The sequence below is a fragment of the Osmerus mordax genome, chromosome 7 (assembly GCF_038355195.1).
Source record: "Osmerus mordax isolate fOsmMor3 chromosome 7, fOsmMor3.pri, whole genome shotgun sequence".
Classification (NCBI taxonomy): Eukaryota; Metazoa; Chordata; class Actinopteri; order Osmeriformes; family Osmeridae; genus Osmerus; species Osmerus mordax.
Genome location: NC_090056.1, coordinates 18,088,035 through 18,115,181, shown reverse-complemented (window position 1 = coordinate 18,115,181; position 27,147 = coordinate 18,088,035). Strand labels below are relative to the sequence as shown.

The 27,147-nt window shown below is 47.0% G+C and overlaps 1 protein-coding gene across 1 annotated transcript in view; it reads left to right on the top strand.

Moving 5' to 3' along the window:
* Positions 1–255: 255 nt before the first annotated feature.
* mtor (mechanistic target of rapamycin kinase) overlaps positions 256–27,147 on the top strand; it is a 77,381-nt gene continuing 50,489 nt past the window's right edge. The window contains exons 1-28 of the mRNA XM_067239326.1: positions 256–340; positions 793–935; positions 1,178–1,286; positions 1,380–1,612; positions 1,950–2,150; positions 2,294–2,428; positions 2,880–3,155; positions 3,436–3,544; positions 3,681–3,864; positions 4,105–4,233; positions 4,545–4,789; positions 6,527–6,742; positions 7,179–7,384; positions 7,594–7,716; positions 7,907–7,990; positions 8,842–8,934; positions 9,072–9,206; positions 10,158–10,287; positions 14,576–14,826; positions 15,303–15,389; positions 18,498–18,665; positions 20,201–20,313; positions 20,614–20,776; positions 21,299–21,391; positions 21,908–22,054; positions 22,368–22,510; positions 22,838–23,000; positions 23,176–23,321. Coding sequence (XP_067095427.1) covers positions 807–935; positions 1,178–1,286; positions 1,380–1,612; positions 1,950–2,150; positions 2,294–2,428; positions 2,880–3,155; positions 3,436–3,544; positions 3,681–3,864; positions 4,105–4,233; positions 4,545–4,789; positions 6,527–6,742; positions 7,179–7,384; positions 7,594–7,716; positions 7,907–7,990; positions 8,842–8,934; positions 9,072–9,206; positions 10,158–10,287; positions 14,576–14,826; positions 15,303–15,389; positions 18,498–18,665; positions 20,201–20,313; positions 20,614–20,776; positions 21,299–21,391; positions 21,908–22,054; positions 22,368–22,510; positions 22,838–23,000; positions 23,176–23,321 — 4,211 coding nt within the window. The 5' untranslated portion in view covers positions 256–340; positions 793–806. The remainder of the gene's footprint in view (positions 341–792; positions 936–1,177; positions 1,287–1,379; positions 1,613–1,949; positions 2,151–2,293; positions 2,429–2,879; positions 3,156–3,435; positions 3,545–3,680; positions 3,865–4,104; positions 4,234–4,544; positions 4,790–6,526; positions 6,743–7,178; positions 7,385–7,593; positions 7,717–7,906; positions 7,991–8,841; positions 8,935–9,071; positions 9,207–10,157; positions 10,288–14,575; positions 14,827–15,302; positions 15,390–18,497; positions 18,666–20,200; positions 20,314–20,613; positions 20,777–21,298; positions 21,392–21,907; positions 22,055–22,367; positions 22,511–22,837; positions 23,001–23,175; positions 23,322–27,147) is intronic.

Genomic DNA, 27,147 nt, shown 5'->3' with positions numbered 1-27,147 from the left:
ATATTATAAATTTAGATAGGCCGCTATGGACTGACAATAGGAGCTTGTCAAATAATTCCAATGTACCTGTACTTCATCCGTGAACGGCAAATAAAGTTGAAACTTGAAACATTCTGCGCAGCCCTATTGAAGGCTGCGAAGCGCAATATGATGTTTGAGAATGTGTTGGCGTGCTCCCTGCTAGACCCCTGCCCATAGCACTTGCTTGCTTGCACCCTTACCTTAACCAGCAAGCTAGCTAAACAAAACATTTCCTACCCACATTTCAAAACAAGACAGAGCAATGAGTTAATTTCTGCCAGAATAAGGACATATTTCTTCGCCGAAACAAGTTCATTAAGTAAGACTTAGCTATCTTTGTTGTCTGCATGCTTAACAATTCAAGCGCTCATGTAATTTGCTTCAGCAGAGTAACGTAAGTGCTAGCTAGTTTAGCTGGTGGTGCTACAGTGCGAGGAACCTAGCTAGCTTTAGCTAACGAATTGTATCGAATCTTGCAGCAAAAAAAACGCAAACACGTTAGCATAACAATTCTTCCATCTCTTTACAGTATTATCTAGCATTTGGCTAGTTATGCATCAATTATCAGCGAACTTGATTGCAGTAGCTTGTTCAGCCAAACAGACGGGCTACAATAACATTGAGTTAATGACAGCTAGTTAAGTTTGTGTAGCTGGAACGAGTATCCATATTTCTGATGGACGTTGCAGTAAGTTGGTGTTACAATTTCGGTGGTTTAGACTCACATCTGTTTGAATAGTTATAATATTAGCCTACGACTCAAATGTACAGGTCCGGCCATTCCAATGGTGATCATGTCGGGAACAGCCACTGTGCTGCAACAGTTCGTGAGTGGGCTAAAGAGTCGAAATGAGGACACGCGAGCAAAGTCTGCCAAAGATCTTCAGCACTATGTTACCACAGAGCTTAGAGAGGTGAGTTGTACTTGAACTGCTTGTGCAGTAGCCTAGTACACGTCTCCTAACTGGCTGTCATATACGTTCCCGAGCCTCTCTTGAGGCTTTAGTCTATCCTAGGCCTTTTGAAGTGCAGCCGTGGTGCTGTTGTCCTTTATGTCCATGCTTATTCGGTCGTTATTAGCAGTGGTATAAGATGATTACAACATGTTAATCTTTATACTTAAATGTTTTTTTGTGTGTTTCGAATGCTACCCAAGTTGAGCCAAGATGAGGCCACAACATTCTATGATGAGTTAAACCATCACATATTCGAGCTGGTGTCCAGCTCGGATGTAAATGAGAAAAAAGGAGGGATTCTCGCCATAGGTAAGTCTAGAAGCACACATAAATTCTTTTTTTTCTCTCCCCTCGAGTGTCTTCAACCTTAACCAAAATCCTCCAATCGTTAACTCTTCCCAGTGAGTCTGATTGGAGTAGAGGGAGGAAATGCCACAAGAATCAGTCGCTTTGCCAACTACCTGCGCAACCTGCTGCCTTCAAGTGACCCCGTCGTCATGGAGATGGCCTCCAAGGCCATGGGTCACCTGTCCATGGCGGGGGACACCTTCACGGCGGAGTATGTGGAGTTCGAGGTGAAGAGGGCGCTGGAGTGGCTGGGCGCCGATAGGAACGAAGGAAGACGCCACGCAGCTGTAAGTAGGTCACAACTTGGGGCTGCCAGTGAGGCCCGAGGCTTGTTCCGTGCTGCGAGTTCACCGAATAACCCGGGCTTATGTCAGGGGAAAGTAACTTACATGAGCCTGGCTTATTCTGTGAACCTGTTTTAGGGAACATGCCCCAGGTGTGTTTGTTTTGTCAATGTTGCAGTCCCTGGGTTTGTTGCGTTGGTCGTCGAATGCTTTGTTTTGATTAGGAGGGTTCTCACACTGGTCGGGGCTGTTCTTGAGCCCTGATAAGCGTTTGTTTACATGTCCTTGGAATGGAAAGTGAGTTTTGTTGCGAGTAATCCTTTTCACCTTTACCCGCCAGGTGCTTGTCTTGAGGGAGTTGGCTGTGAGCGCACCCACCTTCTTCTTCCAGCAAGTGCAGCCGTTCTTCGACAACATCTTCTATGCGGTTTGGGACCCCAAGCAGGCCATACGTGAGGGTGCGGTGTCTGCCCTCAGGGCTTGCCTCATCCTCACCACCCAGAGGGAAACCAAGGAGATGCAGAAACCACAGTGGTACAAAGTAAGAGAGAACCATATCAGTTGTTTATTATGTTTCATTGTTTCTAATCTACGTCTCGGGTACAGTTTTTTAGTATGACGACGATATCTTTCAAAATCCCTCATTCTTAGTTTGCTTCTTCTTTTCCCCCCTCTTCTCCAAAGCAAACGTTTGAGGAAGCAGAAAAGGGGTTTGACGAGACGCTGGCCAAGGAGAAGGGCATGAACCGTGACGACAGGGTCCACGGGGCCCTCCTCATCCTCAACGAGCTGGTCCGCATCAGCAGCATGGAAGGAGAGGTGAAACAGCGTCTACTAGAATGTTACCATGCCATCTATCTATGATGCTTTTGTCAGGGTTATAGGTTATTTGCCCGCAATATCAAGTAAGTAAGTAAGACTTTATTTATATAGAACATTTCATACAAAAATTGTAGCTCAAGGTGCTTTACATAAAATCATTAAAAACAATAATACAAGTGATAAAAGTAGATCAAGAGGTTTTCCGGGTTCAAATTTAGACAAGTGAACGCTATACATTTACATTTAGTCGTTTAGCAGACGCTCTTATCCAGCACGACTTACAGTAAGGACAGGGACATTCCCCCAAGGCAAGTAGGGTGAAGTGCCTTGCCCAAGGACACAACGTCATTTTGCACCTGATTAATCTGATTAATAGCCCGATTCCCTAACCGACATTACCACCCTAATTCTCGACGACGTCCTCTCATCATCCCTCACCTGTCCGCAGCGCATGCGGGAGGAGATGGAGGAGATCGCCCAGCAGCAGGTTGTTCACGACCGCTACTGCAAAGAGCTGATGGGCTTCGGGACCAAGCCTCGCCACATCACCCCGTTCACCAGCTTCCAGTCGGTGCAGCCGCAGCAGTCCAACGCCCTGCTGGGCCTGCTGGGCTACAGCACCCCCCAGGGCTTCCTCAGCTTCGGGGCCACGCCCGTGCCTGCCAAGAGCTCCCTGGTGGAGAGCCGCTACTGCCGGGAGCTGATGGAGGAGCGCTTCGACCAGGTCTGTCACTGGTCACGGTCGATGGGTGTGGCTCAGTGGTTAGAGCACTTTGACCGCTTAAGAGGTCGCAGTTTCAAAATCCAACTACGTTTTATCAAATTGTATCGGATGTATACATTTTATTTGTGGAGAAACGTGTTTTGAGTTATGGAAGGTGTATGTGACACTTTCTGTTAAAGCAATACGTACTTTTGGTCTCACCGTGTCGACCCCTCAGCCTCTGTAAAGGTTGCTGGTCATTCTGCGGAGGGTGACATGTTCTGTTGTCTCCGGCTATCAGGTGTGTCGTTGGGTTCTGAAGTACAGGACCAGTAAGAACCCTCTGATCCAGATGACCACCCTAAACTTGCTGCCCCGACTGGCCGCCTTCCAACCAAACACCTTCACGGGTCAGCATAGAACCTCTTTTCACCTCTACTTCTTCTTAATTTATCTCACAACATCCCAGGCTCTTTTCTCTTCGTGACATTTCTCCCCCCTCCCCCGCCCTCTCTTCCTTCTTTTTCCTCCTTTCTCCATCCCCAGACCAGTACCTGTCGGACACCATGGGCTACCTGCTAGGCTGCCTGAAGAAGGAGAAGGAGCGCACGTTAGCCTTCCAGGCCCTGGGTCTGCTGGTGGTGGCCGTGAGGACGGAGATCCAGCCTTACCTCACCAAGATCCTGGAGATCATCAAGGCAGCCCTGCCGCCCAAGGACTTCGCCCACAAGTAAGAGCTGTTGCTGTGAGCCAGTGGGTTTGTGTGTGAGGTGTCTGTCACCTCTTAATCGCTCTTGAATACATCTTCCTGGTGTCTTCACCTACGGGTATGAAAGAACATGAACCTGATGGTCAGATCCTGTCGTATAGAGAGGGCAGAGTATTTGGTTCTTGTGAGAAATAATGATGTGGACCTGAGTTGAGTGTTTGTACAGTGGTGCTGTGCTAACCTCTCCTCGTGTCTCTTTAGGAGGCAGAAGATGATGCAGGTGGACGCCACAGTGTTCACCTGCATCAGCATGCTGTCCAGAGCCATGGGCCCCAGCATACAGCAGGACATCAAGGAGCTTCTGGAGCCCATGCTGGCCGTGGGACTCAGGTAGGGTCAAGGTGTTTTAACGCATGAAGAGAGAGAGCGTGTGTGAGTGAGTATGAGAGTGCAAGTGTGTGTGTGTGTGTATAAGTGAGTATGAGAGTGCAAGTGTGTGTGTGTGTGTGTATAAGTGAGTATGAGAGTGCAAGTGTGTGTGTGTATAAGTGAGTATGAGAGTGCAAGTGTGTGTGTGTGTGTGTGTGTGTGTATGAGTGAGTCTGAGAGTGCAAGTGGGTGTGTGAGTGAGTAAATAAGCAACTATTTGTGTTACCACCTGCCTCCTCACTGTACCCCCCCCCCCCCCCCCCCTCCCACAGCCCCGCCCTCACCGCGGTTCTCTACGACCTGAGTCGTCAGATCCCTCAGCTGAAGAAGGACATCCAGGACGGTCTGCTGAAGATGCTCTCCCTGGTGCTGATGCACAAGCCCCTGCGCCACCCCGGCATGCCCAAGGGCCTGGCCCACCAGCTGGCCTCGCCCAGCCTCACCAACATCCCCGAGGCCAGTGATGTGGGCAGCATCACTCTGGCTCTCAGAACCCTGGGCAGCTTTGAGTTTGAAGGTGTGGCCTTTCACGAGACGCTGGTCAAAACCTGACAGTAGTGTATAGTCTTGGCCAGGTTGTATTGTAGAGTTTATATAGGGTTAACTTCACACAAAGAAGAATAGAACCAACACATTTAGGTTAGAAACTGTTAAGAGGAGAAAGACCAATAATTCCAATGCAACTGTTCTTGTCACAAATGACAAACACACTAGAAACCTAACCGATCGTTTACATCTGCTGAAAGTTAACAACAACAAAACAACAACAAAACAAAAACTGATTAGGCTATTTCTATTGGATTTAAAAAACGGTGTGTTTTAATATAAGTGTATATATTAAAGTAAAATGCTGTGACATAACGTTTTTATTTTGTATTATATCGACATTTTCATAAGATTTCTGACGAGTGTCCAGAGCTAGGACGCTAATGCCATTATGGACCCCTTACGCTAGTAAACAAAACGAAAACACATTGAATCCGAGAGCACCGTCCACGCTGCCTGTACCTACATGATTAGCGGTTAAACAACACATAAGTTAAATTACAGTTATTTTTTTACTGCTCTAAAACGGAAACGGCCCAAGTATCAGAAAGTCGCTAGATACAACTTTTTTTGTCACCAGTAGGGAAGGTGAAAAGTTGCTAAATCTAACGACATTGTCGCTAAATTGGTAACACTGTTTAACCGGTAAACATTCGTATTGTCGGTTATGGGTTACACGGTTGATTATGAGCATCCTTACTCCCTTTCCAAATCTGTATTCAACCCTCCCTGTTCCTCCCTCCCCGTTCCTCCTCCCTACCCGTTCCTCCCTCCCTGTTCCTCCCTCCCTGTTCCTCCCTCCCTGTTCCTCCCTCCCTGTTCCTCCCTCCCTGTTTCTCCCTCCCTGTTCCTCCCTCCCTGTTCCTCCCTCCCTGTTCCTCCCTCCCTGTTCCTCCCTTCCTCCCTCCCTGTTCCTCCCTCCCTGTTCCTCCCTTCCTCCCTCCCTGTTCCTCCCTCCCTGTTCCTCCCTCCCTGTTCCTCCCTTCCTCTCTCCCTGTTCCTCCCTCCCTGTTCCTCCCTCCCTGTTCCTCCCTCCCTGTTCCTCCCTTCCTCCCTACCTGTTCCTCCCTCCCTGTTCCTCCCTGTTCCTCCCTCCCTGTTCCTCCCTTCCTCCCTACCTGTTCCTCCCTCCCTGTTCCTCCCTTTCTCCCTCCCTGTTCCTCCCTCCCTGTTCCTCCCTGTTCCTCCCTGTTCCTCCCTCCCTGTTCCTCCCTCCCTGTTCCTCCCTCCCTGTTCCTCCCTTCCTCCCTCCCTGTTCCTCCCTCCCTGTTTCTCCCTCCCTGTTCCTCCCTCCCTGTTCCTCCCTTCCTCCCTACCTGTTCCTCCCTCCCTGTTCCTCCCTTTCTCCCTCCCTGTTCCTCCCTCCCTGTTCCTCCCTCCCTGTTCCTCCCTCCCTGTTCCTCCCTTCCTCTCTCCCTGTTCCTCCCTCCCTGTTTCTCCCTACCTTTTCCTCCCTCCCTGTTCCTCCCTCCCTGTTCCTCCCTCCCTGTTTCTCCCTCCCTGTTCCTCCCTCCCTGTTCCTCCCTTCCTCCCTACCTGTTCCTCCCTCCCTGTTCCTCCCTTTCTCCCTCCCTGTTCCTCCCTCCCTGTTCCTCCCTCCCTCTCTCCCTGTTCCTCTCTCCCTGTTCCTCCCTCCCTGTTCCTCCCTCCCTGTTCCTCCCTCCCTGTTCCTCCCTCCCTGTTCCTCCCTCCCTGTTTCTCCCGGCAGGTCACTCCCTGACCCAGTTCGTCCGCCACTGCGCCGACCACTTTCTGAACAGCGAGCACAAGGAGATCCGCATGGAGGCGGCTCGCACCTGCTCCCGCCTGCTCACGCCTTCCATCCACCTGATCAGCGGTCACGGCCACGTGGTGAGCCAGACCGCCGTGCAGGTGGTGGCCGACGTCCTCAGCAAGCTGCTGGTGGTGGGCATCACCGACCCAGGTGAGAAGGACGGTCATGCTGGCTCCACGGTGGGTAGTGAAGGGTTTGGATTAGACTGTCTGCTGAATGAATACAGTTTGAAACGTAAAGGCCCTGATGGGGCATTTGTCTGTTAGACCGTCTGCTGAATGAATACAGTTTGAAACGTAAAGGCCCTGATGGGGCATTTGTCTGTTTTTCAGTGGGCTGGAAATGCTTAGTTTTGAGCTACAGTACTATAATTACAGCAGTAAAACCATGGATGAAGTCTGTGGAATTATCGTGTGGTTGAAGATAATAATAAGGATGTGTCCCTTTTAGCAGATGCTTTTAGGGGGTTATTCGAACCCGCAACTTTTTGATCTGCAGTTAAATGCTCTGCCACTGAGCTATACCCCTCCCCCCATCCCACCCTCCAACTGTTTATCTAACTGTTGCCGTGGTCTCTCTCTCCCAGATCCTGACATCCGCTACTGCGTGCTGGCCTCTCTGGACGAGCGCTTCGACGCCCACCTGGCGCAGGCCGAGAATCTGCAGGCGCTGTTTGTGGCTCTGAACGACGAGGTGTTTGAGATCCGCGAGCTGGCCATCTGCACCATCGGCCGCCTCAGCAGCATGAACCCGGCCTTCGTCATGCCCTTCCTCCGCAAGATGCTCATCCAGGTCGGCACCACAGCAACCACGTGCTCCCTTCACCTCCGCCAGTCGTGGAACCTGACTTTTAAACAGATCGTCCGAAGAGAGCGGGGGGGGGGGGGGGGGGGGGGTGGCGAGGTTTTTGTTTGTTGAGGGTTCTGTTTGAACCCTGCACCTGACTAGCTCGAAGCGTTTTTGTTGAAGCGTTTTGTTTTCCTGTTTTGCCACCCCGACAGATCCTGACCGAGCTGGAGCACAGCGGCGTGGGCAGGAACAAGGAGCAGAGCGCCCGCATGCTGGGTCACCTGGTGTCCAACGCCCCTCGTCTCATCCGACCCTACATGGAGCCCATTCTGAAGGTACAGCTGTCACCACTGCACCCGTAGTCACACCATTAAAGGCTACATAACCTCTTCATCTCTTGAAAGCTGGCAGCTTAACAGAAAGTGATTTATATTGTGTTACATTAAGTTTTAAAATACGTTTTCCCATCATTTCAATACTTATGGGATTTACTTGATTCCACCTCTTTCTGTCTCTCCACCCAAGGCTCTGATCCTGAAGCTGAAAGACACAGACCCCAACCCAGGGGTGGTCATCAGTGTTCTGGCCACCATCGGAGAGTTGGCTCAGGTAAGACCAGCAGGAACCCACCTAGCTATCTGTAACCTACAACCAATAAGTCCCTGTTAGATTCAGTGTGTATACAGTGCTGTGCAAAAGGCTTTTTACCCCCCAAAATGATAATAATGTATTTGTTTGTAATGTATTTGTTTTGTCTTAAAATGTTTACTTTTCATTTAAATATTTCTCAACGCATTTTTAGCTTTGTTTTAACATTTAACTTTTTTTTGTATCTCTTTTTTGTGTGTATCTATCGATAAAAACAAATCGTCCTCTAGAGTCATTAGTCTGTATACATCTTCTAGTATACAGACGAGTCGCAGAAAAAAAATCTAACCTTACCTGGAGAGAGTTTCAATGATGTTGTTGTTCCCAGTTTGATCCCCATCCCTGTCCCTGGCCAGGTGAACTCGCAGAGCCCAGGCAGGGGAGAGGAGAGCAGGGTCAGGGGTCGTCTAGGCCTGCTGCGCAGAGGGAGTGCTGGAGATGCCAGAGTAGACAAGAGAGTTTGTTCTGAGACGGTTGGAGGACAGGTCAGAGTCAGAGGCTGTCTCTGGAGCCACTATGGAGAAGTCGCACAGAGGGGAAAGAAGCTGTATGAGAACAGAAAACAGTTTGTAGGTGCACCGTAAGGGTCCAAACGAGAGGACAAAAGATACATCATTGAACATTTGAGGGGGGGAATGGAAGACTGAGGAAGGCCAAGTTTTCTGTGACGTCAGAATGGAACATTGTCAAATCATGCTGGGAGAACATGGGTCATGGGTTGTGCACAAACTTTTGGAGTCCATTAGTTAGTGAAGCAAAAACAAATACAAGGGATGTGTATTTTCATTGGCTGCTGTTTACTTGTCGTCCAGGTGAGTGGTCTGGAGATGAGGAAGTGGATGGATGAGCTGTTCCCCATCATCATGGACATGCTGCAGGACTCCTCCTCATTGGCTAAGAGACAGGTATGCTCCATAGATTTCACCCTTTGAAGATAAACCAATCTTTTTTTTTGGTTTTGTTTTTTCATGAAGTTTTGTGATAGAGAAAAAACATTTGGTTACTTTGACAGTGTAGTTTCTTATTTTCCTTTTCCCACCAGGTGGCGCTGTGGACCCTTGGCCAACAAGTCGCCAGCACAGGCTATGTTGTGGATCCCTACCGCAAGTACCCCTCACTCCTTGAGGTGCTGCTGAACTTCCTGAAGACAGAGCAGAACCAGGGAATCAGGAGAGAGGTGCCTCCATTTTGGCTCAGTTTGTCATTTTCCAGCGTTTAGCAGATGCACTGGTTAAAAGTAGTATAAAGGGCATGAGGCAACATGCTGCTAGCCCAAAATGTCTCCCGTCTTCTGCCAAACCATGATGCCAAGCTTTAACAAAACAAATACAGGTCTAATAATGCCCACAGTTTGACCCTGTCGCTACAATCAAGGATAACAATGTGAACCTGACTTGACTTAAACATGATATAGGTTATAGCTCAGAGTATTTGACAGATCCAGATCAAGTGATCTCTGGTTCAAATCTCCCTGTGCTATAATTGCTTATTATAAGCATCTACTAAGTGAAATCAATACATAACATCCTGGTACATCTCAAGCCTGCCTTAATTATTTACCTCAAAAACATATCAGTGCCTTAAAATACAGTATTTACTATGTTGCCACGTTTAACCCTTGTGTTATCTTCGGGTCATTCTGACCCATCAGTCATTGTGACCCACCGTCGTATTGCGACAAATTTACCTCATACAAAAACAAAGTGAAGCATTTTCTTTTAACTGTCGGGCTGTCTCAGACCCCCCACATTGGAATGGTTAAAAGAAAATTATTTTTATTTGTTTTTGTATTGGGTAAAATTGGGTAAACACAACGATGGTTCGTTATGAACCTTTGGGTCATGTGACTCGAAGGCAGCACAAGGGTTAAAAGGTTTTAACCTTGCTGGAGGTGCAGGTATTTACATTTAGTCATTTAGCAGACGCTCTTATCCAGAGCGACTTACAGTAAGTACAGGGACATTCCCCCGAGGCAAGTAGGGTGAAGTGCCTTGCCCAAGGACACGTCATTTGGCACAGCCGGGAATCGAACTGACAACCTTCTGATTACTAGCCCGACTCCCTCACCGCTCAGCCATCTGACTGTTCTGTTCTGGTATGCTCATATACCATCCTCTCTGTCCTCCAGGCTATCCGTGTGCTGGGCTTGCTTGGAGCCCTGGACCCCTATAAGCACAAGGTCAACATTGGCATGATCGACCAGTCAAGAGATGCCTCTGCTGTCAGCCTGTCAGAGTCCAAGTCGAGTAATGACTCTGGTGAGCCCCTGCTTTACACACACACACACACACACACACACACACACACACACACACACACACACACACACCTCATTACAGCATCACAGACTATACACACACACACCTCATTACAGCATCACAGACTGTACGCACACACACACGCACACACACACACACACACACACCCACACACAGGCACATGGCTACCTGCTTGGCAGAGCAGGCTAGGTCACATAAAGTGGAATAAAAATCGTTCTGATGGTGTCCACGTTCTCTAAAGTGTATGGCCATTACAATGGATGAAAAATATAAAATGTTTCAATTATAAGGTGTCGAACCTGGCTGTAGCACAACTCCTTAGACTGACCCATCTGTGTATTCGAATGAGTTATTGCCTTTGTTAAAAGTGGAGACCACTGCAAGTATCCAGCATACAGTATCCATTCTGTCATCAAAACTCATAACTCATGAAACAATTGAGCACAGTCAACAGAAATAATGGTCGGGGTTTACAACCTGTTGGAGCCCCAGGACATTAAAATGTCTCCTGACTTGTGTTAGATCCTGAACCAAGGGAACCCGGCGCAGAGAAGTCACTTCACAGTGAACGTGATCATACTAAGTGTTTTAAAACCTGCCAGAGTTCAGTATATGATCAGAAGTGACCTACGTAACGCTGTCAGCCCTTCAGACGATACGACACAGTGAAAGGAGACTATACCTTTTATACCCTACGCCTAATGTGTTCAACACAGTTTCTGTAAGCTACAATTTGATGAGTTTATTTATTTATTTTTGCCAGCTTTCATCCTTTCATTGGACAGTTTTGAAATGAAATGTGACAGGAAAGGATATGCAGTAAAGGGCCAAAACGGGATTTGAATCCAGGCCTCAGTCTACATGGCACATGAGCTACCAGGGTGCTGTAGTTCGATTTTTTTTTTCTTTCATATATGAGCTAATAGACAATACTTAAGTTGTGATGTAATTTCTGATCTCAGACTATGCACTATCAAAATGTCAAAACATATTCATTGTGAATGAAGATATATATATTTTTTGTCGTGTGTATATTTTGTTCACATATTGCGATCATAAATCACTCATCGCGATCGCAGGTGCAGACTCGATCGACGGTCCTAGACAGGGCCCCCTCGAGGGAAATTCATACCTTGGCCGTATCAGTGAAGATGGTTCCATGTCAATGCCATATTACATCATTGCGTTTACACAAGTCTGCACATCTGATAATACCATCTGACCGGCCACACTAGTCCAGAGACGAACCTAGATAAACGACGGAACGAAAACGCAAGATATTTTGCTGATCTCACCTCTTTGTTTAAATGATGATTTCACTTGTCCAGTTAGCTTCCAGCGAACCACTGAATCAACTTACTGCGTGCATAGCTGTGGATGTGCAGGAAAAACTTGCTGAATGTGTATTCAATTCACAGATGCATTGTGAATGTGACATTGAGCTTTATGGTGATAGTTTTAGCAGTGTTAGGCTACTAAATGGGCTGCGACTGCAATGGAGGCCTCCAAACGGCAGATCTGGTAACCGTCAGAGCTAATGGAGCTAAGGAGTCTGGCAATCGCTGTGAATGAGCAGAATATTTAACGGTTATATAGGGTCAGGGAGGAATTGAATGTCGGATTCACCTCACCTGACTGTACACACACCCCCAACTGAATGACTTTAATTGGTGATATGGTGGTTGGTGGCTGATGAATGGAATTATATCTTCTGGGGAGTCAGGTGGCTGAGCGGTTAGGGAATCGGGCTAGTAATCTGAAGGTTGCCAGTTCGATTCCCGGCCGTGCAAAATTACGTTGTTTCCTTGGGCAAGGCACTTCACCCTACTTGCCTCGGGGGAATGTCCCTGTACTTACTGTAAGTCGCTCTGGATAAGAGCGTCTGCTAAATGAGTAAATGTAAATGTAAATATCTTTCGGTCACCTTTGACTTGTAAAATGTTTGTTTTTTTGTTTAGTTTTTTTACAAGTGTTTTGATAGCTAACAATAAAAACAGCTCGACCGTCTGCCTCTACATGAAAAACCGCCGTAAATGTGTTGTGTCTGACTAGACTTCGTAAAGGGCCAGAGAGCGCCGTGTGACTTGCGTTTCTGTTGAAACCGAACCCTCACGACGGACCAATGAAAAGTTGAATACCAGACATCTCTTGTCTCTCCAGCTCTCCAATAAAAGCTTGTAGACCCCTCCCTGGGACTGACACACTGACTGCCCCCGGGACAGTAGACCCCTCCCTGGGACTGACACACTGACTGCCCCCGGGACAGTAGACCCCTCCCTGGGACTGACACACTGACTGCCCCCGGGACAGTAGACCCCTCCCTGGGACTGACACACTGACTGCCCCCGGGACAGTAGACCCCTCCCTGGGACTGACACACTGACTGCCCCCGGGACAGTAGACCCCTCCCTGGGACTGACACACTGACTGCCCCCGGGACAGTAGACCCCTCCCTGGGACTGACACACTGACTGCCCCCGGGACAGTAGACCCCTCCCTGGGACTGACACACTGACTGCCCCCGGGACAGTAGACCCCTCCCTGGGACTGACACACTGACTGCCCCCGGGACAGTAGACCCCTCCCTGGGACTGACACACTGACTGCCCCCGGGACAGTAGACCCCTCCCTGGGACTGACACACTGACTGCCCCCGGGACAGTAGACCCCTCCCTGGGACTGACACACTGACTGCCCCCGGGACAGTAGACCCCTCCCTGGGACTGACACACTGACTGCCCCCGGGACAGTAGACCCCTCCCTGGGACTGACACACTGACTGCCCCCGGGACAGTAGACCCCTCCCTGGGACTGACACACTGACTGCCCCCGGGACAGTAGACCCCTCCCTGGGACTGACACACTGACTGCCCCCGGGACAGTAGACCCCTCCCTGGGACTGACACACTGACTGCCCCCGGGACAGTAGACCCCTCCCTGGGACTGACACACTGACTGCCCCCGGGACAGTAGACCCCTCCCTGGGACTGACACACTGACTGCCCCCGGGACAGTAGACCCCTCCCTGGGACTGACACACTGACTGCCCCCGGGACAGTAGACCCCTCCCTGGGACTGACACACTGACTGCCCCCGGGACAGTAGACCCCTCCCTGGGACTGACACACTGACTGCCCCCGGGACAGTAGACCCCTCCCTGGGACTGACACACTGACTGCCCCCGGGACAGTAGACCCCTCCCTGGGACTGACACACTGACTGCCCCCGGGACAGTAGACCCCTCCCTGGGACTGACACACTGACTGCCCCCGGGACAGTAGACCCCTCCCTGGGACTGACACACTGACTGCCCCCGGGACAGTAGACCCCTCCCTGGGACTGACACACTGACTGCCCCCGGGACAGTAGACCCCTCCCTGGGACTGACACACTGACTGCCCCCGGGACAGTAGACCCCTCCCTGGGACTGACACACTGACTGCCCCCGGGACAGTAGACCCCTCCCTGGGACTGACACACTGACTGCCCCCGGGACAGTAGACCCCTCCCTGGGACTGACACACTGACTGCCCCCGGGACAGTAGACCCCTCCCTGGGACTGACACACTGACTGCCCCCGGGACAGTAGACCCCTCCCTGGGACTGACACACTGACTGCCCCCGGGACAGTAGACCCCTCCCTGGGACTGACACACTGACTGCCCCCGGGACAGTAGACCCCTCCCTGGGACTGACACACTGACTGCCCCCGGGACAGTAGACCCCTCCCTGGGACTGACACACTGACTGCCCCCGGGACAGTAGACCCCTCCCTGGGACTGACACACTGACTGCCCCCGGGACAGTAGACCCCTCCCTGGGACTGACACACTGACTGCCCCCGGGACAGTAGACCCCTCCCTGGGACTGACACACTGACTGCCCCCGGGACAGTAGACCCCTCCCTGGGACTGACACACTGACTGCCCCCGGGACAGCCCTTTGTCACGTACGACCTTGTGTCCAGACGAGTCCTCCAAGTGGGAAATGTTGTTGATGCTTAGTGTGAAATCATCTTGGCGGCAAGCTGATTAGAGAATTTCTCATTCACTTAGGAACCTACTCACAATATCAGTTTACAATTACGACTAGCCCAAGAGAGAACTGGCTATCAAAATACATTGTTCAGTGCCAAACTAAATCTGATGTGGAAGTTAGTATGTAAACTAGAGACAAATGCTGTTTCTCCATAGCAAATCTATATTTCTCTGTGTCTTTTTCTTTGTCTCTCTCTCTCTCTAATCTATTCTTCATCTTCCCATCTCAGCTGACTACAGCACCAGTGAGATGCTGGTGAACATGGGCAACCTCCCCCTAGACGAGTTCTACCCGGCGGTTGCCATAGTGACTCTGATGCGTATCTTGCGGGACCCTTCGCTGTCTAACCACCACACCATGGTGGTCCAAGCCGTCACCTTCATCTTCAAGTCTCTGGGCCTCAAGTGTGTTCAATTCCTGCCCCAGGTCATGCCCACTTTCCTCAATGTCATCCGGGTGTGCGACACCAGCATCCGAGAGGTAGCTAATGCTAAGTAGCGCATTTGTTTTAATTTATTGGTTTTACTTAAACTGATTTTCTTTTTTAACAGATGTGTTCTATGGGTTAAGGCGTTGACAATATCTTTTTTTGTGAACGTTTCACTTTTGTAAAATTGTGTTAAAGTTCAGAGGAAGTCAGGAAAAAGGTTGAAGAGAAGATGTACTTGAGGTGACCTGTTTACTGTCACGTTAACAGGAAGACCTTTGATACTCACTACAGCCAAGAAGGTGCTTTTTTGGTTGCCATTTCATCACAACCACACGTTTTCTTCTCAGTAGCTTCAACAAGAGGTGTACCGTGTCAGGGCAGTGTTAGACAGCCTGTGACTAAACTCATGACCCCCATCACCATATATTTTCCTCAGAGCAGTCGGACTCAAGCCAATCAACATGTTTTGGCTACACCTGCTTTCTCACCCCTTTCCTCCCTCTCTCTCCCTCTGTCCTTCTCTCAGTTTCTCTTCCAGCAGATGGGGATGGTGGTGTCGTTTGTGAAGATCCACATCCGGCCCTACATGGATGACATCTTCACCCTCATCAGAGTGAGTAGCTTTGTTCAACAATGAGCCCCTTTTTCTCTCTCTCTGTTTTTTTGGGGGGACTCAGAAAACAGCTGCAAACTCTTAATTCCTTCAGTTCACTTCTCTCCTTTCCTCATTAGCCTTAATGTGCAACGGGCCTTGAACTGAACTCGTGCTGTGGCACCGTCTATATGTGTCTGCACACAATGACTGGGGTCGGTATAGAAAAGCATTAAAAAAAATAAGGACTTGATGAGGAAATAATGTAGTTTATAGGAGATTCTAATCAGTAACTAGAGAGGATACAATTTCTGGGGAAATTGTAGGGTGTGCTTGCTTGCGTCGGTTGCACAGGGGTCTGTATATTTTATATAAAAATGCATCGGGCCTACTTATTATTTATAAAGATTACATAGATTTAAAAGCATCTTTTTTTTGCTGCTCATTTACAACTCAAAATACGAGTGAAGTGTAGAATGAAATATGATGTCTTCTCATTTCCCCTGCAAGAGGCAGCTGACAGGCTGAATCAAAACGAATACATTTGGCAGAACGGTGTACAAATGGACCTAATCTCTATGACTTAAACGTCCTTTTAAGTTGTCCCTTCTCGTGATATTTTCAGGCATTTAGCCTACTCATATTGCATTCATTCATTAATAAAGAACCCCCTTTGAAGATTATTCTACGACTTTACCGGCAGAAGATAGAATCGCGATTCAAACAGTACCATCTGCTAACTGAAAATATGCCCCCAAAAACGTAAATAAGCTTGACATTTATTTAGTGGAAAATAGCTCATTCATAAAAAGCTCACTGGTAGCGATCATTGTCAGTAACAACTCAAAATGCGATATAGCCCTGTGTGGAGAAGCTGCCCCGGTAAATTCTACTACTACAGTACAGTACTAGACTACTGCTGTGTTCGTCTTGATAGCGATTGCGTTGGTTGAATTCGATTAAACGTTCCGTTGTACGGTTTAGGCTGAAATTAATTATTTTCATGAACAGATTGACAAAGTTTAGGCTGTGGCAATGAAGTTCAGGTTAGTAGTCAGATAGTTTCCCTACTGAAAGACTTTTGAGTAAGGGGAGTGCCGAACATGTTCTGTTGCCGTTTGACTTAAACAGCTGAGGAGTTGTTGTTAGCTACTCACACTAGTGTCTCGGGTACAGTAGGCTACAGCGTTGCAGTGAGCTACACTGGTTTGAAACCACAGGTAATGGTAATTTCACCAACAAATCGTTTACTAATGTCAGAATAAATCCTACAACGAAAATGTATATGTGAGGAATGTTTATTTTAACGATTGAAAACAGATACATCATAGACCACTGTAGTATGTGTTGCCCGGGCAACACAGGCTAATGTCATGATGCTAATATGTCAGTGAAATAGTGGACTACTGTTTCCGAAAGTAGATGTACTTCCTTAATAATATCAGCTTATATTGTACATTACACATCACAATTGTGTGTCATATCACAAAGTAAAATGAGTAAATAGTTATCACCCTGGCCTCTTTTCTTGTGGCGTTTCTGCAGCTGCCTTGCAGTAAAGCTATAGTTAGCCTAGCTATCCCCCAAGTTAACAGATGCTAAACGAATGTTCTGGCAAAGGTAGTCACGCGTGTTTTCGTGACGTTAGTGACGCAGTGACGTTAGTAACGTCAGTGACTGTGGCTAGCAAATTAGCCACCGTTAGCTTCACTTTTCGCCACAAAAACCTAATTTAAGCTTAAACCATGCAACGGAACGTAAATTCCAATAGAAGCAACTCAATCGCTACCAAGACGAAACTTTTGACACCTACGTTGTCTATGTAGGCCAAGTATTTACTGAGTTTTAGGGGGGCAAAAAGAAATAAAAATAATAATAATAATAATAATATATATGTGAGAGAACAAAGGTTGTGCTCTCGCCGAAGGCTTGAGCACACCCAATTAGAATTTGATTTTCTCGGATCGGTTGTATATGTGATTTGGACTTCCCACTTCGGTCAGTCATGCTATTGTATATTCACATGACAGCTTCCTGAAATTGATAGTTATACAAACTTATCAGATGATGTGAAACATCCAAAATTTCGGTTAAACCCGTTGCCCTACACACCCTCTCAAGCTGTCAAGCACATACTCAATACGAAGGAGCAAAATATCAAATGTCCTCTCCTCATTGAAATCTCAATAACTTATCGGCAGCTTTAACTACTCAGGAAAAAGGAACTTTTTTCACTGCGTCTTGAGTCAGTGAGTTAATAAATGGCCAGTCAAACAAAGGATCTATTCATTTTAGTAACAGAGTCTACTCCATGCATCCAGGGCTTTGAAGGGCTGGAATAGCCATTCAAGGCACATTCATCTGAATCTGGTAGCTTTTCTGTCTATCCTCCAGAGCAGGAAAGCGGGGGTAGGGACCCTTAGCCACTGACAAAACATCACAAGCTTTCACAGCTGAGTTTTTTTTTTGTTTTCACATCCCGCCATCTCTATTATCTGTCCAGTGGCTTTAACTGGAACTTAACCCCCCCCCTTATTCCCCCTTAGTGGTTCTAGGACGTGGTGTCAATTCAGTTGACAGGAAATTGACGTCCGTCTCCCACATGTGGTGTCCAGTCATCTCTCGCACTGTGGAATGTCCTTCCAGATCTACTGCTTAGTTATGAGAAGACCCCACTTTAGTTTGACCCAGTTACCCAACCGGCACTTTTCTATATAGCAATAGGGAGGATGACATTTACATTTTAGTCATTTAGCAGATGCTCTTATCCAGAGCGACTTACAGTAAGTACAAGGACATTCCCCCCGAGGCAAATAGGGTGAAGTGCCTTGCGCAAGGACACAACGTCAATTTGGAACGGTCGGGAATCGAACCCGCAACCTTCTGATTACTAGCCAGATTCCCTAACCGCTCAGCCACCTGACTCCCAATGAGGTAGCGTTTGGTAGCTTGCACTCTGGCAGCATCGTCCCAGCCTTTTACCCTAGACCCATGTTAAACCAGGTCGCTCATAATTGTGGGGGAAAAACACATTTCTGAACACGGTGGTAACGTCTCTCCTAGGGCTTATGCGCTTTTACGACGTAGTGCAACTTTCCGACATGTTCTCCTGACACGTGTGGTTCTCAGGAGTACTGGACGCCCAACAACCCCATGCAGAACACCATCATCCTGCTGATCGAGCAGATCGTGGTCGCCTTGGGGGGCGAGTTCAAGCTCTACCTTCCCCAGCTCATCCCGCACATGCTGCGCGTCTTCATGCATGACAACAGCACAGGACGCAGTGTCACCATCAAGGTAAGGCCATTGCAAGACTCAGACTGTTTAATTAACCTGGACAAAGCTGAATCGGAAGGTATAGCTCAGTGGTTGGAGCACTTGACTACAGATCAAGCGGTCGCAGGTTCGAATCTCTCCCGGTGATTTACATTGCTTTGGATAAAAGTGTCTGCTAAGTGTCTGACACATTCTTGTTACTGTTATTACATGTTACACGTTTTATTCATTAAGCGTACACTTTTATCCAAAAGCGACATGTACTACACACTCTCGTGCATCTAGATCATAGGTATATACATAGTGCATGCTAAATCCCTCACTCCACAGTGGTCTCTCAGGACGGTTAGGCTTATAAACATTATCGGGGGAAACGTACAAAGATTTGTTTTCTAAACTGTTCTCTAAAGCCATTCATTCAAACCACGGTGGTCATTTTCATCGAACGGAGGTTATTATAAACAGGTAAACCAACTCGTGGTTGATATTGAAACCGACCTTGAACTTCCAGTCTAGCTGAAGCACCCTCACAAACAAGACCTCAGCCAGTCAAGCAGGGCTGCCTGGCACTCTATCCAGTTGCTCTAATTACCCCGATACGGATCCAGGTTTCCCCTCAACAGTAAATCACCAATCAGCTTAATAAAATCTACAAGGGTACCACCGCACTCCAAACCAACCACAGTTATACAGCCTCTTCCCTGGCATAGCGCATGTTATGTGTCCTTTTAGACAGAGAGATGTTGAGCTTCCACCGTTCCACGTCTGGTTAGTCAATAACAGAGGCCTTGGGTAATCTGTACACGTATCATACTAGAGGTCATGGACGGGGGAGAGGGAGAGGGAGTAGGGTTACCTTCCAGCCCAAGTAAAAGAAAAGAAAACAGAGCTCCATCATTCCGGGAGCTGTTGTGTCGAGGCCCCAACTTCCTGTAGTCTCGCCGAGTGCAATTTAGAGGTTGGGGGTCTTCGGTCTGTGTACGGTACGTCATCCCACAGCTCAGCCTGGCACCCAAACACCAGCCAACCGCCCACACACACACTCACACCACCATTCTCATTGAGGACTTTACTGTGGGTTAAGTCCACACGGAACAACCACCCACTTGACCAAATGTACTGATATCTTTTGATTCAGACGTGATGGAACCAGCTTGCATGTAGGAGGAATACGTGTATGAAAAAAGCTCATTTTGTAACTATGGTTACAGAGAATCGCTTTTGAAAGATTGTGTGAAATTCCCTACTCGGTGTTGAAACAGTAAAATGGCAAAAAAAAAAAAGAAAAGAAGTTGAAGAAAGTACTAAAAGCAAGTTTCATCTCAGCTGGTAACAGTAACACCAGTATAAAACGTGCCTTCTGTCAATTAAGTTTCTTGTCTTGCTCCAATCAAATCTGAAATGATACTGATATAGTGCCTTTCAGCAAAATCACAAAATACAGGCAACCAATGAAGGCCCTTTAGGACTATTACAAATACTTAAGATAAGCGCTTTCACTCATTACGGTGTTTGAAAAATCGTATATAAAACGTGTTTCCTGCTTCTCTCCTTAGCTCCTCAATGCCATTCAGCTGTTTGGTGCCAACCTGGATGACTACCTCCACCTGCTCCTGCCCCCCATCGTCAAGCTGTTCGACGCCCCGGATGCGCCCCTGCAGGCTCGGAAGTCAGTGAAACTTCTCAAAACAACATTTTCCTTCTACTCACGTTTTTATATCGGTGTGCTGTAATACATTCATGCCAGTACTGAAGAGACCTACTGTTTCCAGCATAAATTGCCAGAGATGCGTACTGTATTTTATTTAACCCTCAGGGCTTCAGCGAGTCTACAAATACTTAACGGTTGAGAGCTTCTAATGCGCTGTGATTTTTTTTAATGCATCCAAACCTTCAGGAACAAGACATCTGCCTCTTTTAGTAGCACTCAAGTAGCGTTGTTTATCTGTGTTTTGCTCTTACCCTCCAGGGTTGCCTTGGAAACGCTGGACCGGCTGACCGAGTCCCTAGACTTTACGGACTACGCCTCGCGCATCATCCACCCCATTGTGCGCGCGCTGGACAGCACCCCGGAGCTGCGCATCACCTCCATGGACACGCTGTCCTCGCTAGTTTTCCAGCTGGGCAAGAAGGTATCTGGCAGGGCGGGGGGGTTTGGGGGATGGGGGGGTACCCCTCAGGGCCCTCTTAGATCTGCTTTGATGTGCACGCTGCCAGACCCTGCCTCTGGTGGAACAGGAGTGGTTTCCCACAATGACTGACTCCGCCTGCACGCTTTTACTACTTCCTGTGAGGCCGATGATGTCATCACACATTGACCGAATGGCAGCAGGAGCAGTGTTTATGGATAGCGATTAAGTCACATACACATACACATGTATACACACACACACACACACGTGTACATAGACACACACACAAGTGTACATAGACACACACACTTACCGCTGCACCCCAAACCATAGAAACCACATGTGGGCATGTCTGGCTGGACTTGAAAGAGACAGGTCTAACAGAAGGCCATGGGGGTCAAATGCAAAGTAATGCCGGTCTGTCATTTTGGTTATGGCAAAGGGGCGAGGTGAATAGCTTAAACACATAAACCATGACGCAAGCTCACTTTTCCTGGCTCCCTTCTCTTTTCTCATCTCCAGTACCAGATCTTCATCCCCATGGTGAACAAAGTCATGTTAAAGCACAGGATCAATCACCAGCGCTATGACGTTCTCATCTGTCGGATCGTCAAGGTCAGCCTCCCTACCGTCTCTCTCTCTTTCTCTCTCTCTCTCTCTCTCTCTCTCTCTCTCTCTTTCTCTCTCTCTATCTCCTTTACATCTCTCTCTCTATCTTTTTCTCCATGCAAGATGTTTGGCATGAGATAAACCTGTTACAGAAATGGTCTTTTCATGTTTGGCTTCGCCTTGAGAGACTGGAACAATCAAAATTTGGAATTCCACTTATATTACTGTTTATTATATTTCTCCTTCACAGACTCAAAGTCCTAACATGTTGACGTTGTAAGCACATGTACCAGCACATGTCTGAAGATAATAAAAAGCCATCAACTGTCCACAATTTCAGCGCCAACCTCAGAGTTTATAGAATACAGACAAATTGCATTGTTTGTCAACAATAACTCATCAAGCAGGACACGTAGCTGTACACAACACATGTTTGGAAGCCGGCCTTCATAGTAGGACTTGTTGTGTGGGCCGGTTTAGCGTGTGTTTGTGTATTTCTCAGTCGAACTGTGTTTACTTCAGGGGTACACGCTTGCGGAAGAGGAAGAGGACTCTCTGATCTTCCAGCATCGCCACCTGCGTGGTAACCAAGGCGACACGCTCGTTAGCGGGCCGGTGGAGGCGGGACCCATGAAGAAGCTCCACGTCAGCACCACTGCTTTGCAGAAGGTCAGGGATGTTTTCCACCACAAGACTTTTTATTTATTTGTGTTTTATAAACAGATGTAACGATCAAGGATTGAGTACGTTTCCACTTACTTTTTACAAGAATTACAACCACCAATTTCCCCTATCACACACCATGACATATATACCCTAGAATTAGAACTAAGATTAGAACTTTAACTAGCCCTACTCATCAAATCAGTGCAAGACTCCCCCAGACCCAATGCCAAAGGTACATGTGTATGCTCATTGAGATTCCCACAGCCCAAAACCTACTAAAGAAAGCAGCCCTTGTGTTTTCCTCTGGTGGCGCTAGGCATGGGGCGCAGCCAGGAAGGTATCCAAGGACGACTGGCTGGAGTGGCTGAGGCGCCTGAGCGTGGTGTTGCTGAAGGAGTCTTCCTCCCCTGCCCTGCGGTCCTGCTGGTCGCTGGCCCAGACCTACATCCCCCTGGCCCGGTAACCCTTCTCCTCTCCTGCACACTTGTCTGTCTCCCAATCCTACCGTACCAACTCCTCAATTCTAATCAGCTCCGTTTGGGTCGAGTTGCGGATCTGTGAAAGACCTCTGTCAGACTGTAGCATCGGACAGCATGTTTGAGATTTGAAGAGACTTGGAAGTTTTTTGATCAGTTTTGAACTGAAATATAAATCGACATCAATTAGTGGGGATCTGCAGGAGTATCGATGGAGAAACATCTCTGGGGACACAGTCTTTCACTAGCCATTGAAAAGAGAGAGTGAAATATGTAGAAGATCCAGTAATGAAATCCTCCCTCACTGCAGGGACCTATTCAATGCGGCGTTCCTGTCCTGTTGGTCTGAGCTGAGTGAGGACCAGCAGGATGAGCTGATCCGCAGCATCGAGCTGGCCCTCACCTCCCAGGACATAGCCGAGGTTACCCAGACCCTGCTCAACCTCGCCGAGTTCATGGAGCACAGCGACAAGGTGAGCTTCAAGGCTGTGACATGTTTGAGTTACGAAAGTTCCCTTCATAACTCAATCTCACACGGAGTCCGTTCGACCATTCAACAAAAAACACCCACAGGGTTACCTATCCCTTCGCAAACGGTTAATTCACCTGATGATGGATTCCTCTAACGAATTGTCCTTGTCTTTTAAGGGGCCCCTACCCCTGAGAGACGACAACGGCATAGTGTTGCTGGGGGAGAGGGCTGCTAAATGCCGAGCTTACGCCAAGGCCCTGCACTACAAAGAGCTGGAGTTCCAGAAAGGCCCATCTCCTCAGATCTTGGAATCTCTTATCAGGTAAGAAGGCCGCATCTGCTCTCCAGCGGTAATATGGCTGAACAGGCACAAAAAAGTTTCAAAACATTCAAAACAAAATGTCAAATAAGTTTGGAAACATATGTATCGTGTGTGGAAAGAACCCCTTTTCTTTCTTTTTTTTTTTTTTTTAGAAAGGTTTAAAACATATCCCCCCCCCCCTCCCCCCCCAAACAAAACTCAAAAAAAGTTTTTCGCTGTTTTCTTGAAAAATATTTTGGAAAGACCGAAGCGATGGAATCAGCGAAATAATGAATACAAAAAGACAAAAGATGGGTTTGACTTTTTCAAAGGTGAAAAAAACGTATCAAAAAAGTGTACAAATTATAATAGATTTTAGAAGCGTAATTTCAATTCACAGAGATTCACATTCGATCAGGAGCTCTAATCCGAAATCAAACTGGTAGCAAATTCAAGAATTTGCTTTTCTAAAGCGAAGTGACTAGCAATATTAAATAATTGTCTACTTGTAGGTTATCTAATTCCAGTTTGTGTTGGGCTCCCAAAAAACTGTCTGAGATGAAACCACAAAGTACATTTACATTACATTTACATTTAGTCATTTAGCAGACGCTCTTATCCAGAGCGACTTACAGTAAGTACAGGGACATTCCCCCGAGGCAAGTAGGGTGAAGTGCCTTGCCCAAGGACACAACATCAGTTGGCATGACCGGGAATCGAACTGGCAACCTTCGGATTACTAGCCCGATTCCCTCACCGCTCAGCCACCTGACTCCCTTATAGCTTAACGACAGGGGCCATTTTCTTTGGCTTCCTGGTGTCAGTTTTGTGAAATGTGGCATATGGGTTGAAAGAGAAATGCCTGACGTTAAGTAGTTCAAAGCAGCTGTCGCTTGCCTTGGTGACTAAGTGCAAATACTTGAGAGGGCATGTTACCTAATTGCATTATCCTGAAATAACTATACCTTTGATTGACGTAAAATGATATTCTTTTTTTTTTTTTTTTTTTACCCCTGTGACTTGGAGCATTGAAATCATTAGCTATGGGAATGTTGAGGGAGTGGATCATTTCTGGATAAAAGGAAAACAAATTATCGCATTTCTGTGAGATGTTTGCTTATTGCAGACGGAACAGCTAATTGTTTTAAATTATCTCATACGTTGTACACGTTGTTTAGTTATGATACAAACCTTTCTGCAAGTGTTTAGCCTAGAGTAGTGGTGTTTAGGTCATTTAAGGTCGTAAAGACTTTGTTCAACAGCTGTTCACCCTTGACTTTAAATTCCTTTTTGCCAACATTAGTTCCAGTATTCAGGATTATTTAGAAGTTGGTTGAAAATGTTTGTGATTAACAAATTCGTAACAGGCCTGTTCCTTCATGAAAGTCAATTTCATTACAATAGATAATGGTTCACATATCTTCCATCAGGTAGCATTTTCATATGATGTCAACTTTTCCAGATTCGTCTTGCCATTTGTGCTTTTACGTTAGTATTGTAAGAAGAAATCTGTTTTCCAGCCATTTAATTGGACGTTTGCCTCCTTCCATGCAAAGTGTCTGGAATAGTGTATCTTGGTGGCCTGTTTTCAATTTATTTGGGCCTTGATGATGATAAATGAAGAGCCAGCTCTTCAGCGTTTTTAGTTACTCCATCTGGTTCTCACCTTTGCAGGATTCCCCATAAAAGTCTCAATTCTTTGTGCATAGACCTGTTCTATCCTATACAACGACTAGCGATGTGCAGGGGTTACATGATAGTTAATCATCCCAATTTAACGTGGATAGAATTTGTTTTGTTGATAAATGGTCCTTGCCTTGTTGTCATTTTACTTTGCTTGAATCACTTATTTGTAGTGCAGAGTAGTGAATTAAGATAAATGGCTTGGCTTTTGAGTTTTCAAAACTGAAAAAGATAAAGCTTTTTTTAAATTAGTTTATTTTAAAGATTTTTTTGTGAAATCTTGATTGCTGCATTCATAGATAAATATGTCAGCTTTTCAAACTGTACTGTAATTCAAACCATATGGGTCCTCTTTTTTTGCATTTTGTTATTTCTGTGTCTGGTGAAGGCATTTACCGTCAGTAAAGCGGAAATGCACATTCTTGCATTATCCACGCTCTCAACATAGGAAGTGAGGTAGACTTTCAAGATCTCTCCTCAAGCAGTCCAGATGCGGGGGTTCACCGTATGAATAAGACATGAGGGATTTAGGGATTTATTGAATAAGGAGCCCTATTATGTGCTCAGGCCACCCGTACTCTAAGCAAAGTATGAGGAAGAAAGTGCCTGTGATACTGATGGCCAACTTGAGGTCAGGCACTTGGTGGTTGGAAAAATATACTCCATATATAGGTTATATATCCCAATATAGCTACTCTTTACCAAATCAAAGGGTGGTCAGGTCAAGTTTACCTGTAGAAGAAGGAGATGGGACGCTTTTGTTATCGTTGCTAAATGTTTTGTATCACATTAAGATTGGTCTCAGATCACATAGATCCAGACGATGTCAGAAGTCAATGATGTTCTCAGTGTCAGGTGGTTATCTGCCTACCATGCCAATTTTTGCCAATATTTGAGCACTGATGATTTTATTGAGCTTTTTTTTAATGAATTTTGCTTGTTGGATTGAAAGCTTTTCCCATTGAATTTAATGATCAGAGCTTGGACCTAGTCTCCCTGGTGTGGTAGCTCCCAATAAAGGCCTCTTTAAGAGATGCCTGTTTTATTTACAGTTAAAATGTGAGGCCGGTAGCCCAATCTCCCAACGCAGTGACTGGAAAAGAGTGTCACTGCATCCAGCCCATCTGTTTATAGTAAACACATGGCCATAAGGTTGCCGGGCACCGTGGAAATGGAATTTCAAATAAAGTCTGGTATGCTCAGATGTAAAGGGGTCTGTAACCTCTTAAGCAGAACCCCATCCTCTCAGACGGGTACTCATCCAACACTGGCCGTCCTGACTCTTTCATGCAGCTTTCATGCAGCTTCTGTACTGCAGCCTTGTAAAATATGCATCATATATATATATATATATATATATATATATATATATAGGAGTCAGTTGGCTGAGCGGTGAGGGAGTCGGGCTAGTAATCCGAAGGTTGCCAGTTCGATTCCCGGTCATGCCAACTGACGTTGTGTCCTTGGGCAAGGCACTTCACCCTACTTGCCTCGGGGGGAATGTCCCTGTACTTACTGTAAATCGCTCTGGATAAGAGCGTCTGCTAAATGACTAAATGTAAATGTAATATATCGTTTTACGCTAGTCTGAAATCGAACGATACAATTTCCCGGCAGACCTTGAATCAGCGCGGATGGAGGAATGAAGCATGTCAGCGTGTTCAGATTGGGGCGTTCCACGCAGGCAGCCAGAAGGTTATGCCAGGCCACAAGGTTACTCCCTTCATTAATTAGGGACCTCAGTGGGAACCGACCTAGCGGCTTCCCTCTGGACCTCAAGCTCCACTCCATGGCTGGTGGGAGCTGAGTGGAACGTACTGAAGGCACAAGAGGCTCCTTTATAATAGAATAGCCTGGTCATGAAGGACTTGCCCCAATGTTCTCAAGGACTTGCTATTGAATGACTTTGTACTCTTTCCCAGAATGACGAGGAAGCTTTACTGGAGGTTGCAGTAAGATATTCAGGGAGCGCTGACTTCCATGACCTCACGTCAGTGGAGCTGAGATGGGGGAAGTGCTCGGTTGTTCTGACACTGCCTGAATCTTTACAAAAACATTTGCAACGTAGTTGCTGTTTAACCCTTGGTTAGGGCGATTTATTTTATGTGTGTGGTCTTCATTTTTAAAAACAAGGTTACTTTGACCTCTAGTCTGAATGTCAGAA